At 39.9% G+C, this 18,441-nt stretch overlaps 1 protein-coding gene across 1 annotated transcript; it reads right to left on the bottom strand.

Moving 5' to 3' along the window:
- Positions 1-1,615: 1,615 nt before the first annotated feature.
- On the bottom strand, positions 1,616-18,093 carry ammecr1 (AMMECR nuclear protein 1). Its single transcript, XM_040150083.1, has 6 exons — positions 16,604-18,093; positions 10,379-10,489; positions 7,819-7,933; positions 6,952-7,042; positions 6,736-6,832; positions 1,616-6,080 (listed from the first exon to the last, which is right to left on the bottom strand). The coding sequence occupies exons 1-6, from the start codon at positions 17,077-17,079 to the stop codon at positions 5,966-5,968; spliced, it is 1,005 nt and encodes a 334-aa protein (XP_040006017.1). The 5' UTR covers positions 17,080-18,093; the 3' UTR covers positions 1,616-5,965.
- Positions 18,094-18,441: the final 348 nt, after the last annotated feature.

Raw genomic sequence — 18,441 nt, forward strand, 5'->3', positions numbered from 1 at the left:
GTTTGTGAAAAGATACTTTACAGGTTGATTCTGGGTTGAGCACTGAACGCCATCTTTATCAGGTACTGGAGTGACAGAGTCCTCATTTAGCCCGGAGCCATAGCATGTACCCTGCGTGGTCGACTGCTAGCCCAAACATCATAAAAAATGTGTGACGCCTGAAATTATTTCACGTAATTGTAGAAAACCACTGTTACACTAATTCACATTATCAGATGCTGCCAGGAGAGCTGAGAGAGTGTCATCAAATTTCACCACCACCATTATTTATAGTGGTACCTAGACAGAGATGGTTTGTTGGTTTGTTGTTGTCCAGGTTTTGAGAAATGCCAGCAATCCAATATTGCAGGTGTAAATTTCATTCCAGACACAATGTACAGGTGAGCAGGGATAATCCACAGACCGCCCTGTGGACAGTTCTCATAAGAACAGTTTCTTTAGTGGAAAATAGTTGCAATGAAAACTGTTGACAATGAGTTTAGCATTCAGAAAAGTAGGCCAGAACAATTCCAGGGGTCAAATTTTGCCACCAATCCAAATAAACCAAACTTTGTCTTGTTCTATCATTTGAGGCCCTACAGTATAACTGAAATCTTGTCGACTGAGCATCCGACTGCACCCTCACCTCTTACAGCAGATCGATCTGCATCTGCATCAAGCTCAACAAAATGTTGGCACAGAATGGGAGCATTAATCAAGGAGCAGTGAATTGGATGGAAGTATCACCAATCAATTAAACAATTGATTTGGAGTTGAAGTTGTCTGGATCTAAATGTGACACACTCTTACCATTGTTTCAAATTCTGAAATGACAAACTGCTGTAAGTGTCTAAATTCTGAAAAATATTGCATCTGTGGATGTATGTGCTGGAAGAAAATAGAGCGACACATGTTCTCTTTTCACTTGATTTTGTATTTTTTTATTGAATAAATGATTTAAAAGGTAATAACAATGTTTAAAACTACAATTATCTTCACAGCCATTGCTTACATACTCAGATAACCCATCTATATATATTCTGTCTACCCTCCCCACTTCTCTTTTGCAATTTTTTTTGCTAATTTCTTTTTTCTTTTGTTTTTTTGTGTTTGTTTTTTTTGTGTTTTTTTTCTTTTGGAGTCATACTATCATAATAAATGCCCGTTTCAAGTCTTGTCACACTAACAGCAATTCAATAGGAAAAGAGGAAGGGTCTAGCTCTACAGGGGATGGATTTGAAGTTCCCAGTTCATATTATTCCATCAACATTTTTCAAGTTACTAAAGCAGAGGAAAAAAAAAAAAAAAAGATCCAAAAATCGAAAGGAAAAGAAATAAAAGTTGGTATGAGGAGTTACACCAGGTAACCCTCCCAGCCCATCAGGCCACTGCAACAGAAAAAAGTCATTTTGTACAGTGACACGTCTTAGAAGTCAGTGTCTCAAAAATTCAGAACATAGAAAACCACTAAAATAATTTTGAAACTAGATCCAAAATATTCTTTTGAAAAGAATTTATTTTGATGTACAAAAACAGTCATTTTCTTTTTTTATTTGCTTTTTAAATATTTTTTTTAATAAAAGTTTCAAACACAAGTTTATTGTAGTTCTTATTTCATTTGTCATTATCATTATTGTTATTGATTCATTTCTTGTCTTTTTTTTTTTTTTTTAAATTCATCTATCAGTGCGATTGTATACCAGTGCAGCTACTGGGTCCAGAGTAAAGAAAACAGGCTTTTTCATCTTTAATGGCATAAAAAATAAGGAAAAATCCATCTTTTATACAAAGTATAACTGCTGGTCTTTAGGGAAAAAAACATTTATAAACCCATAAAGCTAGGAGGCACACCATGGGATTTTCATTTTGTAAATTATAGCAATAATAATAATACTAATAATAATACTAATACTAATAATAATAATAATAATAACAATAATAATAATAAACAAAATAAGTAACAACAATTTGCAACCAGTTTTAACCATCCCGGATGCCATGTACAGCTTCAGAGACAGACTCAATGAAAATTCATTGAAAAATTGGGTTGCTTAATAAGTCAAGACAGTTGAGAAATCGCACCAAAAAAAAAAAAAAAAAAGACAAAGAACATTTTGTCAGTTGCAGGGGTGTTTTTTGGAAGGACAGGAAGCCAGGCCTGAAGAGCAGCATTTGGGCATGGCCGCTGGCATCTTTGGTTCAGTCAAACATACGAAGGTAACATGAGCTTGAGCATTCCACGAAATATGAGAATGACCACACAAGGAATGCTGAGGCTGAACTCTAACCCTGGTATGGAACCAAAACACAATCTGCTACAACAAACTACGAATGTCGTTCCATAATATCCCATGAGGTATCAATGCTTTAAACAGTTAATCAGTACAGAAACAGGACTATATGCTGCGTGCTCTACGTAAAACATTAACTCTATGTCCCATTATAGGAGATGCTTACCTTCAACATAGTTTAAGAGAGGCTGTGAAAGCCTCGACAACAGGAACCTTTCACTAGTCAGCAAATCAAACATTGCCCTTACAGAGGAGGTCAACGATTCAGCAGCTTGAAGGAAAATGGAGGATGTGCTCGGAAAAAGCAGCATCCGATCTTCCAGGAGAGGCAACGACCACTACTACTGCCACTATCGACCGAACGACACACATCACACCTTGACAAACTAGGCCATGAGGTTGGGCCACAGTGTAGGGAGTAATCGGGGGGGAAGGAGGTTAACGTGTGACTTCTTGTCCTTTCAAACCTGCAGGGGTGTTGACTTGCACTGGTAGGAAAAAAAACACCTGTTGAACAGATCTGCATATATCAAGGATAGTAAAGGTAACACATGTAGGATTTTCTCTTAGTATACCACTGTTACATTGTTATAACGACCATTAACAGTACATTCCATAGCCCCATGACATGTTGCTGCTGGGACTTTTTTCTTCTTACTTGTATGTGTAAGAATATCTACGTTTTTTCCCATAGGGAATTGATCCCACTATCACACACGCTAGACTTAATGAAAGCAGAGATTCTCGGGGCTACTGTTTGTATCACAGTCCTCCTCCAATATTAAAATGTGCCGTCATGACTCATTTCACAGCAATGTGCTAAAGAGAAAATCTTACATGTAGCATCTTTAAGTATGATATGATCGATGAGTCCGCATGACCAGTCACGAGCTGTGACCACCCCAATATGAGGTCCGATAGCACCATATTTGTCTTTTAAATCTCTTAATGGTTAATAAGAGTGTCTAAGCCATAGATCAAGCATATCATGGATAAAACCATAGGTCTCATACTCAGACATACATGCAACAAAATACATTGCATGTGTATACAAAGACATATATGTAAAAGAGCATGGTCAATTTGGTTTTGCAGCAGAAAAATTCAGGTTGTGCTGTATTAAATGGACCAGGAAATTAATGCCTGACTGTTCCTCTCTGAAACTCCTTCATGTAGTGTGTGTAGTGTATTTTTCAGAAAAGCATACGTTTCTCTAGAGGCAAGAAACTGTCTCCCCATGGTTCAAACCTTTAGGGTAACCACTGTGCCCGACATTAGTTTAAGAGAATGTGTTTACAAAGTCTATGTGGGGCTTTCAAAAGTGAAAGAACTGACGACCAGCAGCTGGGTAAGCCTCGAGCAAACAGGAGACTCTAGGCAAACAGGACCCCCCCCATATGTCTAAGAAAGTATTAATAGCATTCAAGTGAGGAAAAAATCATCTCAGCCCCTTCCCTACACTGTGGTGTGAAGATGGAGCTGGGAAAGAGCAAACCTTGGGCCAGAGAAACACTCAGGGCATCATCTACTGGTCCATCATTTATTAAATCATTCATTTAAGGCAACACAACTGAAATCTGGGTCATTTCGGGTTACTGTGGATGGAGTGCCAAAAGCCCTTGATATTTTGCATAAAGAAAAATAACCTGTCAGTTAGTAAAGGCTGTTACGAAGAAAGATGTTGGTCAAGTAACAAGAACCTCTCAAAAATTCCAGTTAGCAAAACTAAAACCGAACCCAAAGCGAGCGGATCACATGATGACCCTGGACAATTCAAACATTCTGGAAAGTAAATCCAACTAGCCTAGTGTGTGTGGATGTGACTCACGACAAGTAATATTTGGATGGGAAATGGCTTCTTAAGTCCTTACAAAGCCCTGGCTTTTTATTTGCAGACCTCAACTATGAGCCGCCAGGCCCCACGCAGAGATTCTGCTCTAACTAATTCAACTGTGTTTGCTCTAAGCTACTGCCAAACAGCTGACAAAACAGAGCACAAAACAAAATACTTCCTGTGCTGTGGACACACAGATCAACGGGATCTCACTGAACAGCAGAGTATCAGCGGAGAACGGTGGTAGTGCGGTTTCAACAGCTACTCAACTAGCTGCATTTCTGCAACTACATAATGACACAAACATGTCGATTAGCTCACTTCCTTTGTGCGTCAACTGGTGTGTCTTCATTCAAAATGACAATTTTAATACAGCATACTTCGTGGACGAGTGACAATGGTTAGCTATAATCTGAAAAGGCAAGACAATGTTTCCATGACAACATGGGAATATACAAGACATCCGACAAATGACTGAAACCGCCGGTTCGACAAGTATTCAGTGGTGCAGCCTTGCCTGAGGCTGGCTGGTGTACGTTTGCATTCAGAGGCTGAGGACCCACCATATTAGAGGTTACCAGTTAAGTGGCACCGAATGCAAACACTTCGAGCCAAACAACAGACTACTCTTACAAAGTGTGGAATAAAAAGAGAATATGGCTTTAAGTAGTTATAGCATGTCCCTGTCAAGTGACTCCCTGCCAGTAAACTCAGAAACCAACAGACACAGTAAATTTAAATGAAAGCATTGTTCATGCACACACTTTTTTTTTTCTCTAGGGACCTGTAGTTACGCATGCTCCCCCTATCCAATGCGGGGAAAGCAGACCCACTTGTAGCCCATTTTACATAGATAACTAACAAATCACCTGTGCAGACATTGATTATCCTCAGACAAAATGGCTTCCTCCGCAATTACCTTAATTTGAAAAAGTTGAAAAAAACTAAAGAAAAGCAAAGAGGGAACATAGCTGTAAACTCTAGCCAAACAAATGCAGTTCAAGGTTTACAGGTTCCACCACAAAACACTACAAATACTCAGGGGGGGGAGGTTTCCAAAAATCTCTGTAGGGAATCTTTAGGAAAAATCCAATTTCTTATTTACTCCACTGGTTTTTATCTTGTGGCAGACCAATGTCCATATCCACACACAGAAATACAGAGAGCTCAAACAATAAACACCACCAGCAAAGGCTGGTCAAAGAGCATCACAATCCTACTATCTATACTTTGGAGTATACAGATCCCAATAAATAGTTCCAACTACAACACTACAAGAGTTTACAAGGCTCAAACAACCTCAACAGTCAATCTTTTTTTTGAGAGGAATCAGAATAGAGATGACACAGCCTTTGAGAACTGCAGTTGCCTTGCTACATGGTATACATGTCTGGATATTCAGATAAAGAAAAGAAGGAGAAAAGAAGAATTTGCTTAGTAAATGTAAAATTGTAGCAAAGCCTAAACAATATAAGCGTGAGACTAATCTACTGTAAGAGACTTCCTTCCATCCACAGAATCAAACACCTGATTAGGTTTGCTGAAAAGACGCAAGATTAACAAAATCTATTATTTGTTAATTTTCAAAAATATGAATGAAGGGGGTTATAGATATAGGTATACATATGCTGCAAAAACTTAACCACAGGCGAAGAAAAAAAAAACGTGTATTTCTTGCCATAATCAAATGATGCTTCGTTGCCACCCGTTGCCATGTCAACGTCTGGAAGACGGCCAGCATGGCAACGGAAACTATCATCATAAAATGGTACAGTAGTAAAAATAGCTAGACCAGGAGGGGGCAGGCTCTCCTGGGAAAAGGTCCGCGGAGAGGTCCAATGATTGGTCATGCGGCTCGCTGTCAGGAATAATGGTTGTAGGGTGGTAGGGGGTGCCCAATGCCATTCTGGTAGTGATGGTGCTGACGGTGGGCGATGTACTCTGCATAACCCATTGTCATCTTCTCGCTACGGTACCTAGGAACGAGAAAAGATGTGTTGGTAGGGGCTAACTAACCCTTGTGTCGTGTTAGGGAAGTTACGACAAGCCACAGTCTGCGCCGAAACACAGAACTGCACCTACTGTTACTCTGTGCAATCAGCTTACAACAAATGAGTCCATACTAGACCATGGAAGCCTCAGAACAAACATTTTCAAGTAGTTTTTTTTCTTGAAAGAGTACTCCACTGATTTAGCATTGCACATTGTCAGATTCACTGCGGACAGTTTAAAATAAAAGATCTAAATCGATGCAGCAAAACCAGCCATGTTGTTTTTATTCCAGACCTTCTTCTTCCTCGTCAGAACCTGGCTCCTAAGGTACCCTCAATGCAACTCCACTGCGGAGAATTCAGTCAGAGATTCGGGTGTGTTATACTTGTAGCGGCTTATGTATCCTCGAGATGCTAGCCTCATGCAGAGATATGGAGTGGGCTATAGGGGCCTGGTAAGATCACTTCTTTCTAACTCCACACCGCCACATTTGTATCCTTTTCAAACTTGTAGTCTTCAGCACCAACCGACACTGAATTTGTCAGATTTCCTGCAGCTCCCTCTGCAGCCATAAAAGGCTTTACACAACTTTTGTCACATATGCAGTAGTGCTCCCCAAAACAATACATGTAACCTTACCTGGTTAACTTAATGGTCTTCCTGAAGTCATTTGTGATGGGAGCTTTGTAACCTCCCTTTCGTAGTAAGGAATCTATGGTTTGAATGTGGTCCCAACCTTAATAAAACGAAGATATGTCTCTTTACACAATTCTGAATATCCAGATTTAGTTTAATATATACACTCATTATAGAAAGCAGATTACACTGGATTCTTAGGTCACAAAAACATCTCACCTTGCTCCTTTGCAACCTCTGGTAGGTAGGTGGCGGTGCGCTTTGATCCTTTTTCATTGAAGAACTCTATCCTAATGCCGTGAACACCCACCTAGAATTCAAGACAGGCACAACAAACAAAGAATATGTTTGCTCCATCCAGCAAAGTCAAAGTTGTTGAAAAAAAAAAAAAAAAAAAAAAAAAGGAGAAGAAGAAAAAAAGAGCAAGCTGTTCAGTTGTAACTGGCATTAATGGAGATCTGCTACATTTTACAACCAAATGCCATATTTGTGCATTTGTTCCACCAGGTTTCAGTATGTTTTAAGTTTCAGTTTATTTCCACCATTTCATTAGCTCTAGTCATGTTATGAGACATATTATATGTTATATATAGGATGTTACTGCTAGTGAAAAAGAAAGCTATAATTAAAAATTTATGAAAATTCTAGCTCTAATTTTCCATTTACTTTAATACAAGACACATCTTTTGATATACCAGAGTAAGTACTCTCAATGCAAGGCATCAGTATAGCACCCGATCAAGTCGAATTAATTGTGGCGCACAAAAACCTAATTGCTATGATTTAATTTGAGGCACTGTTCTTGAGATAAAAGAATATTGAGATTAGTTTTACATGAGGTTCGATCTCCAAGTAAATATACAAATATTCTTGGTCATTTATTTGTTGCTTCTGTTTCAAGAGATTTGGCTGCACTCATCCAGAGGAAAAATTGACCTCAAAGAAATGTGGAAGAGATGCTTGAGTCTAATTAGCATGAGTGAGGCAAGTCTGATTGAGCATTCCACCTTTCAAAGAAAATTTGTATTTTTCTGTATTTGAAGGCAACTCCAGTGCTCAGCCGTTTTAGCAAAGCATGTGTCTTACCTCCCAGTCAAGGTAATCACCGACGTCTTCAAAGTTGGTGAGAAGAGACACTGAGCAGAAGAGGCGAGGCAGCTCATCCCTTGTCATAGGGGGGAAACGGCTGTCTTTAAGGGCACTGCAGACATAAAAGCACAAAGAAAAATACCATTACGGGAGGAAATTCAGAAAGCAGTTGATCGAGTATTAAAATGCACGACAGCTGGATTACTGTGTGCACGATTTGAAAATGAGACACATTCCAGAAAGAAAAGTTTTTTTAAACTGATGGCCAATTTCCACCCGAATTTACGAAATGTGATGAACAATCAGCAAAGCCTTTTCTCTATTGTATCTGACCGAGGACACAAGCACTGATAATGGCTGTCCAACGTGCTGTTTGTAATGTGTGTATGTTAACACATTACTAGTGAGTTGCGTGTGTTTACATGTATCAGACAGGACAGATGTATCTGCCCACAGGTCAAAAACTGCAAGTGAACACATTCCACACCAGGTGAGGTTTTCTTTTTCTCTCTCTTCTTAAAAAAAAAAAAAAAAAGATTTTTTTTTTTAAATAAATGGCACTATAATACACATTTTATTGAAACTCAAGCCTGCAAATGTGTATAAGCGCCAAATTAAGTTTTAGTTTCAATCCTCTCCGTATTCATACCCACTCATGCCCTCTTTCCTCTGTTAGACGGGTCACAGGTTACATGATATTTGAATGACAGTAACATTAATATCGAATTTAGATTCCTAACCCGCGTTCACCCCAGTAGGATGACATGGTTTCACCCCAGTCACTGTGTTAGTCTGGAGAGGGTATAAGAGTGTCAAGCACAACTACACAAGGAGTCTTTATTATCACAACTTTGAACTTCTTTACAATAATCCACACATTACAGTTAAAGTATAGTACATAAGGTTGTTGATACAGTTTATTTGTGTCAGTGTCTATCAGCTTGATCAATAAATTGCATTGTGAGCACATTATAAGTGCAGTTTGTTCAAGAAACTTGCTTCCACAGACAGTATATAAACAGGATCCATTTATCTGAACATCTTAACACTGAGGGACCTTTTAGGGTACACATGCGCCACACACCATTACAGAAAGCTACACAAATTAAAACAGAATCACACTAATAAAAGATGTTTGCAGCCATGCACAGGCCAGTTATGAATTGTGAGGGCAATTTTATATTACCATTAAATTACTGTTCACACACAGTTGCCAATGTTAGTATTCTTGATTCAAATTTGATTTAATTTACTGCAATGTCACTATTTCTCCACAGTCATGCTCTGTCACAGTATTTGGTCTACAGCTTTGACACACAGAAAAACTAATTCCATATTGTTGCTTACCTGGTAAGGGTGTACTCCCTGAGTCCTGAGTGCAGATTCATGGCAGAAAATGTACCTATACAACCCCTCAACCGCTTGTCTCTGCCTATTTTCCATGTGACAAACAGCGGGCTGAAAAACAAGAAAGAACAAGGGACCATGTTAAAGCTGCTGAACTTTATAACGCACACAGTGGATGTACATTTCTGTGGTGTATAAAAGTTGTCACATAGTTAACTCTGCAAGTATGCCAGTGTTGTTATTCACATCAGTTCAGATTGGCAATATTGTCTTTTGATCAGTTTTCATCTAAAACTGCAGGCTTTTGTTCATAACTTCGATCATGTGTCCACCCATTGCTGGATAACTATTTTTAAACAATTAATTTCTACCCTTCATAGTTATTTTGGATTTTCAAACTTTTTTTTTTTTTTAAATAAATGGCACTATAATACACATTTTATTGAAACTCAAGCCTGCAAATGTGTATAAGCGCCAAATTAAGTTTTAGTTTCAATCCTCTCCGTATTCATACCCACTCATGCCCTCTTTCCTCTGTTAGACGGGTCACAGGTTACATGATATTTGAATGACAGTAACATTAATATCAATTTAGATTCCTAACCGCGTTCACCCCAGTAGGATGACATGGTTTCACCCCAGTCACTGTGTTAGTCTGGAGAGGGTATAAGAGTGTCAAGCACAACTACACAAGGAGTCTTTATTATCACAACTTTGAACTTCTTTACAATAATCCACACATTACAGTTAAAGTATAGTACATAAGGTTGTTGATACAGTTTATTTGTGTCAGTGTCTATCAGCTTGATCAATAAATTGCATTGTGAGCACATTATAAGTGCAGTTTGTTCAAGAAACTTGCTTCCACAGACAGTATATAAACAGGATCCATTTATCTGAACATCTTAACACTGAGGGACCTTTTAGGGTACACATGCGCCACACACCATTACAGAAAGCTACACAAATTAAAACAGAATCACACTAATAAAAGATGTTTGCAGCCATGCACAGGCCAGTTATGAATTGTGAGGGCAATTTTATATTACCATTAAATTACTGTTCACACACAGTTGCCAATGTTAGTATTCTTGATTCAAATTTGATTTAATTTACTGCAATGTCACTATTTCTCCACAGTCATGCTCTGTCACAGTATTTGGTCTACAGCTTTGACACACAGAAAAACTAATTCCATATTGTTGCTTACCTGGTAAGGGTGTACTCCCTGAGTCCTGAGTGCAGATTCATGGCAGAAAATGTACCTATACAACCCCTCAACCGCTTGTCTCTGCCTATTTTCCATGTGACAAACAGCGGGCTGAAAAACAAGAAAGAACAAGGGACCATGTTAAAGCTGCTGAACTTTATAACGCACACAGTGGATGTACATTTCTGTGGTGTATAAAAGTTGTCACATAGTTAACTCTGCAAGTATGCCAGTGTTGTTATTCACATCAGTTCAGATTGGCAATATTGTCTTTTGATCAATCAGTTTTCATCTAAAACTGCAGGCTTTTGTTCATAACTTCGATCATGTGTCCACCCATTGCTGGATAACTATTTTTTAAACAATTAATTTCTACCCTTCATAGTTATTTTGGATTTTCAAACTTTTTTTTTTTTTAAATAGTGAAACTGCTTCTGGTAAAGAACATTAGTGTGTAAATTAGCCCAGGAAAAAAACAAAAAAAACAAAAAAAGTACTTACTTTCTTACATGGTGGGATATAAAAATTCACCACCTGTCTGATATATAAACAGAATGTGTGAACGACGGTGTATCTCTTCAGTGTTTGCTTAAATGCACTTCAGAGAACAATATTTAGTGTAGTGACATTGTTGGTGGGCATCACAGTGTATCGGAACCAAATTTTTTGAAAAACAGGGCATGACTGCCATGCAGTATTATGTACATAAGAACCTTTCTACACTGGACACGTTTTTCAGTCATGTTTTCCAGTCATGTTTTCCAGTCATCTGTCCAATACATATCTGATGGAACAAATACACTTCAATTTTGATCAACTTAGTTTTCTTCGCTGGCCGCATAACTGCTCGTGCTTCAATCAAGCCTTACTGCAAACATAATAGTCTTTTTATGCCTCACTGTACACAAAACTACATTGATTGTGTATTGTGTTGTGTTTTGAGCACTGTAAACACAACTCTGCATGCATGGCAGTAGTGTGGCTGGACAGATCCACTGACAGAGGATTGCTTCTGCCCTGCCCATTTCTTTCCTTGATATAAGCACTGGTGCAATTTTAAGAGGACCAATTAAATTGAAATTCGGTATGACATTTTCATAGTTTCATACTATTACTTGTGTCTGATTAATTTTTTTAGTAATAAAAACATCTATTCTTTTACAGAAATAATACTGTTTTGTCTTCTTGGAAACTAGGACACTATGTTTATTCTTATTTCTCATTTACTGCATTTCGCGTTCCTTTTTCCCCCAAAACGAATCAGTATGAAGCCTTCGTCCCCTTTCTTGTTGGAACTTCCAATACAATAAAGCTGGAAAATGTTTCTCTATCACTTTACCTGTGAGTTCACTGAGCGAGGAAGTTACACCATTGGTGGGCTGGCCAAGTATTGGAGTTTCCCCATCAGCCATTGCTCTTTCAAAACACCAGGGAGGCGTTTACAGGGAGTGTTGCCAACTTAGTGCTTTTGTCACTAGATTTACCGACTTTTCACACTCCTTTAGCTACTTATTTTCACAAAAGCACCTCACGACAAATCTGGCAACTACTTGGACACACCTTAGCTATGTTCCGTAGAGGAGAATCACCAGTATTGCCCCGCGAGCATGAAGTCGTGTTTTCCCTCCACAGGCACACCTCTCTCTGTGTCTCATTCAATTGACCGCACAGCAGCTGCATAGATGGGAATAAGCTTCTAACTGCCTCTCTGAGTGATCAGTTTACAAGGAAATATAGCTGATATCAAAAAACAGCCATTGTCTTTATTTGTATGGTGATTTTGTCAGACGACGTCGGAGTTATAAAATCAGGATTTTAGCAGTGCAGAGCAGAAGCTTGGAAATGGCTTAGAAGTTACTGCTGGTTAACATGTAGTCTTAATGGGCGGCGTTTCAGTCACTTTTCCATACTTGTTCCGTTGTCTGACAACAGAAACAGAAAAACGTAAATGAAAACAGCTTTATTGGGAATTCAACTGTATTAAATTACTGTATGTGTGAGCACAGAAGGTAGAAGAGAAGCACACAGATGAAGGGCGGTCCAGCCATATTTACTTAGTCTTGTTGGGATAATGTAGACAGTTTTAAGCTAGAAGTCCTATACTCTTTGAATTTAAGAAAAAAAGGCTTTTAAAATCCAATTTTACAAAAAGAAACATACATGAGACATTTCCTCTTTGATAAAATCTTGAATTTTATTCTTAGCTTCTTCACATAATGAACAACTATTTTACAAAAATAAAACCAAAATTTCAAGATCTGATTCAATTAAGTACAAATAATTAAAAACGTAAATTACAAAGGAACAAAACATTACAGCTACAGCAAATACTGTAGATGCCAACAGTTTTTCTTTTGTTTTTTTCTTAAACATAGTGTCTAATAGTTACTGCTGTAGACTTTGGTGCCTTACACAAATTCTACCCAGAAGTTCCTTGGAAAAACATTGCATGGTGGCGGTCCTGTGGCTTCATTTTACCTTTCCTGCATCATTTCCTCCTCCGCTGACAGTGACAAAAGGCTGGTGTCTTCCGGTGTTGTCCTTAACCAAGGGATCAATAGGGGCAAAGGTTGATTTAGAAAAGAAAAAATTTCTAGTGTTCACCATTTTGGTATCAAAATGGATAAGCACATTTAACAAGCTAACATAATTGCTAGCTAGTTTTTACTTTCAAATCCTAATCTTCCCTTACAGTTGTTGCTTATTTTAGTATCTTAAGTTGGTAACGATACAGAATATCTACGTTATTTTACATAACATTACACAGAGTTCACTTAGTATTACCCCAGCAACTAACTACAGTGGCCTTATCCTGTTATACAACTATTCAAGTCCACTAAAGTAGCAAAATTGGCTGACTCGTTATATTAACTTAGTTAATGCTAACGTACCTGCAGCGGTGCTCACTAGCTGGTTGGGTCCATTTGTCCTCTTGCAGTCAAAATGAAGCAAAATGATTTAAAAAAAAATATTTTCTACACAAAAAAATCATATATTGAGTCACAGCTCTCAGCATGTGTGCCTCCATTTAGAGTAGAAGACTTGCTGTTTGTACTAAGTGCCTACAATACGTAAGCTAGGGCGCTGGTCACCAGTGTAGACAGCAGTGCCCTGATGACTTCATAATCAGGTCACATTTGCAAGAGGCAAAGGTTCCTGTTCCTAAATTTTAGACCCAGTGTCTCTAAATAATGATGACAAAGTGGTCCTAGTCTGAGGCCCAGCATTGTTCACTGGCTAATTTTGCAGTGCACTGTGTCTGTGTCAAATCTTTTGGTTTTTCTGTGTCTTTCAATAATTCAGTTTGACAATGCCCCCAAGTGAAGGATGTGTCGAGGATACCATGGACCTTGAGCATGGGTTTCACAAACCTGTGAGAGTTTTCACATTGGTGGGCATTAGCCTACTACATTCCTAGTCCTTGGTTTCATGTGGTGAAGGTTAGGGAGCAATCCCAATGTTCACCCTTTAGGACTGAAAGACTTGAGCTCAATTCAAATGGTATCTTTTTCTCTAAGGGAAATGGTAAGTTTAAATATCAGTGATTTTGTGTGATTTTCTCCTCCAAATGAACCAGACAGATGCAAAATTAGTGTCAATAAATTGGCATCTATTGTAAATGTGGTGGGGGGGGCTCCCTTTTTAAGCCCTTAATGAACACTGTCCGCATGTAAATATGCAGTCTTCGCTAAAGTAAATTAGCCACAATTATTCAGAAAGTCAGTAGAAATCACTGAATTTAATTAAATTACATATGAAATCTGAGCCTCAGACTTTGCCCAGGTAACATGGGATTTGAGAAAGAGCTGTCCCATTCCAGATTAAACATTTAAAATTACCCTGATTATAAAAGTGATGTCAGTTGATGTTTATGAAGGTTTAATGCTGAGCACAGACATCGGGACTGGGCCTTGGAGTAAGGGTCTTGTAGGACAATTTTAATTGACACCACCTAAGACACACTCATTTTTTCCCCGCAATGACTCTAATTTAGGGAAAGGCCAGATTATTATGTGTTGTGTGTGTGTTATCAATGACAAAACTAGTCAGTCTTGTCAGGTTAGTCTGGGAGAATACAGGAGAATGCCCTTAGAAAGGACTGGGAAAATATATTTGTCAATGTCAAGAGTGTGGATGTGTGTAGAGAGGCAGCCCCCCACCTCCACACACACACACATACAAAAACACACACCAATTAAAAAGTACTATCTAACATGTGTAATACAAATGAAATAAATAAATATATCTTAATATTTAAATTTTAATTTTAATTCAAGAATGTTTTTAGAGTGGTGGATTTGCAGTTCTCCATTTTTTGATACATGCATTTGGTTAGTCTAGCTGACACCAAAGGTGTAGTACAATGAGCTTTAGCCACCTTGTCTGAGACCTGTCAATATACTATTCAGCCTTAACCACACCATTGTGAGTTTTAATTGCTCCATGTGCAAATGCAAAAGGGCCTTTTGTCTAAAGTTTACTGAGGTAATTCTGAGAGGGATTCTAGATATACATGCTAATAGGATTCTGAGGGACATGTTGGACTGTCTTTCAAAGGGCAAAATGCCAAAAACAGCATTTCAACAAATTCAACATTCATTTAATATAGATTCAAATATAAATGAAAAGTTAATTTTTGATGTAAATGTGCAGAACGAGAAGAGAATGATTTTGTTTATTGTATGCATATAATATGAATGAGGGATTGTTTCTCACATAGATAAGGATTACCACTGAACACGTTGGGAGTGCTGGAACTGCTTACATAAATACATACTGGGTCCATTTAAGACCCAGGATTTGCGTCTGGAATGTATGCTCTATTGTAATTTAGTGTCTGTATGGTGAAGTGCAAGACTGCCTTTTACTTTACTTTTACACTTTGTCACATGACCATAGCAAGACATATTTAAAAGGCACGATGCAAAAATTCCTGGGACTATTATTAAACATTAAGACTTGGTCCTATTCAACAAGTCAATCAGAAGTTTCTTCACCCATTTCAGGTCAACTCACTGGAATGGTCAGCTATGGATGCAACTGTAAACAATCCCTTTACAGCCTCAACATGCAAATAGAACGCCTGCAAAGTCACATGCTATCACATTACAAGGCTTGGACAACGAAGGGATATATGTTTCAGTGGAGGGCGCAAGACTATGGTTACGGGCAGAAAATATACATTTATTAATCGTACGGTTAATTTGGTCAGAACACAAAACTCACATGTTCAGCGAATGCTTCAATTGGTTAAACACTGGGTGTGTTTGTGGTCAGTTATGTTAATTTAACACTGTCATTTTTAGTTAGATTTGGCCGTTAGGAATGCTTAGGACTGCTAAGTGTTCAGCAAGAACCCCCTTTTCTTTGTTGGTTGATGCTAAAGTCGGTTGGAAAATTTTTCCCTTAATTCGACAGTGCACTCAACCTTACCACACAAAACCGGCTGTGAACTGAACATCTACCTGGCCGTGGTATCAGACCTTTAACGCATCTACTACTGAATTAATTACTACAAGCTCATCAATGCTTCGTTACCAAACAAATGTAGCTCATAGCTAAAAAAAGCTAAGCCTAGTTTGAGTAAGTCCAGAGTTCATTGAGGGTAACTTGAAAGATTAAGAATACTGATGTTGACTTTTGATGTTTAATTTTGGCACTTTGAAAATTTCTAGCCGAACCAGCAATACTGCTGCTGTTCAACCGGAGAAAAAAAGCGATATTGTCTTGCTCGTTCTACCCTCTTTCTTTAAGTGTTAGTGGTTAGCTGGTATTAGCCAGAAGCTAACAGGCTTAGCTAACGTTAGCCAGTGTTATTCGAGTTGGTCAAACAGCACCGTAAATTATTTTCTCGCCAAGAACCGACGGGGAGTTTATACGTGACAGGGTACATCATTCGGTGATGGGTTACACAGCCGGATACCATCATATCGAATCATTCACTGTAGCGTTAATGTTAGGCTAGTGCAGCTACAGGCCAGTGCAGACAGTCTCTTGATAAGGCCCAAATTCCAACTTGGACAAATTAAGCTATGATAGCGAGTTGTTCGCTTCAAATTAATTAGAAGCAAAACGTTGTTTAGATATGACAGTTTGTGCCCTGTAAACTGAAGCAGAATCTAGTGGTAAAGCCACCAGGTATGCCGTAGCAGACATTTGTTTAGAGAATACACCAAGCCACCAGCTTTGGCATGCAGCAAAACAACAAAAGACAAACATACTCACTAGGGATCATTTGTAAACCTGGGTGTTCTCGGAGGTTGGTATCCGTACAGATGGCAATAAAGCACGTCAAAACAGAAGCAGCACATCTCCGCTGAGACCACCATTTTTCTGCCTCCACTTCCCGAACCAGTTCCCGGGCTTAGATTCGGGGAGAGGCCGGATGAAGTGTAACCGGCCGGTGCTGGGGACAGAGCGTTTGTGCCGCTGCTACCACTACTACTACTGCTGCCACTAACGTTACCCCCGGGTCCCCCCAGGCCGTTGGCTCTGCTCACGTTCGCCGCTGCTGCAACGGTCGCGGAGGAGCCAATCCCCAACTCCGAGCCACAATGTCCGGTTCCTGCCACCCCGCTTCCCGCCCCCACCCCGCCGGGACCCCCCGACCCGGGCGATCCCGACAGTTTCTGCTTCTTCACCCCGCAGCACCCGGCCGCCATCTTGGAACAATCTGCACCGACACACCGCTTCCGACCCATAACCGTCACCGCGGGAAGGGTGGGGGGGGACGCCGACCAGACGTAGAAATCCCACTGCGTTGATACGTATGACGGACAATACTCCACTTTCACTCTTTTATTTTTTTGTCGGACGACGAAATAACCGATGTGATGAGAAGACTGCAATGTCACCCTAGCGTTGCCTTTAAAAATGCGTGACTTCTCTACGCAAAATCCATAGCTGGATAAGCGTTTTTTCCTTGAGTAGTCAGCCAGTCCAGCTTTGGACCACGGTGTTCCAATGGATCACCGATAACGTCAAGTCCCGGCCAAATATGCAACCCTTCTCCCTAACACGACACCATCCGAGGCGATCTCAATCAGTTCCCCTTAAACATACAAGTTCAGGGAGCACACAGTCCGAACAGGCCGCAGATGACAGTAGTCAGGCGGTCCAGATGTGAAGCCGACAGCCAGTGCGCCGTAGCCCCGCAGCACACCTCTCCAAGTGGAAGCCGGGAGCTTGAGTACGCAGGACCCATAAGCTTCAGCACAAATTGCGCACCATGTCTTGGGCAGCGTAGCTTCTCATTGCACCAGCTTGTCTGCTACAGCCTCACGAACTTCTAATTACACAACAGGCCCAGTATGTTGGAATTCCAGACACTGGGATAACGCAGAGTAAAATGGCATCTGACAATGCGGGGTTGGCATGGCACAATGAACCGCGTCAGCGCCGAGCAAGTCATTTCAGTAACGTTAGGCCACAGTTTGCACCTGCATGATGTCTGTTCTCGGACCTGGTTAAAATCTCAATAACACATCCGCGTCAAATGCTGAGCTGAAAGTTTTCAGTATAGGTGTGTTTGGAGGTGGTCATCCGTTCATGAGGATACATATAGAAGAGCATTCTAGTCCGCGAGACGTGAGAAATCCTCCGGGTTTGGCAACCCTCGCTCCGCACCCGCCTCTCAGCTGCTACCATTCAGTGCTGTTCGGGTAAAAGCCCTGTGATCAGTCTGTGGGCACAGGCATCGGTGTCGTCGGCACGCCGGAACCGGATTCAGAAAATGCGTTGCGCCCGCTTGCTACACATTTTGCGTAGCTTTTGGGGTATCAAATTTGCAATTCAGAGGAAATGTACGCTGCTGTGAAAGCATGCGCGCTCATGACGCCCATACGCGTGAATGCGTGCGAGCATGAAAAAGTATCCCCAAGTTATAAAAGGCACGGGACCAGATCGGTCTTTATATCGGCCTATTCTTCGGATTTGCCACATAAGTGTGTATTCTGTGAAGCGAATTGATTTACCAGTGTCTATGTATTTCACTGAGGTGATGTATCCTTGCAGCAAGCATCTCTAGAGGTTAAGATAAAGGTTACTCAGGCCAAGGTAATATA

Source organism: Xiphias gladius, chromosome 17, assembly GCF_016859285.1.
Source record: "Xiphias gladius isolate SHS-SW01 ecotype Sanya breed wild chromosome 17, ASM1685928v1, whole genome shotgun sequence".
Classification (NCBI taxonomy): domain Eukaryota; kingdom Metazoa; phylum Chordata; class Actinopteri; order Istiophoriformes; family Xiphiidae; genus Xiphias; species Xiphias gladius.

What these genes read in the sequence shown, in the direction of transcription:
- ammecr1 (XM_040150083.1), bottom strand. Translation starts at nt 17,079, where the DNA reads ATGGGTCGGAAGCGGTGTGTCGGTGCAGATTGTTCCAAGATGGCGGCC. An exon ending in AGGTTTACAAATGATCCCTA is followed by an intron (nt 10,490 to 16,603) that starts GTGAGTATGTTT and finishes CTTGTTTTTCAG; the next exon opens with CCCGCTGTTTGTCACATGGA. An exon ending in AGGGAGTACACCCTTACCAG is followed by an intron (nt 7,934 to 10,378) that starts GTAAGCAACAAT and finishes TTATGTCTGCAG; the next exon opens with TGCCCTTAAAGACAGCCGTT.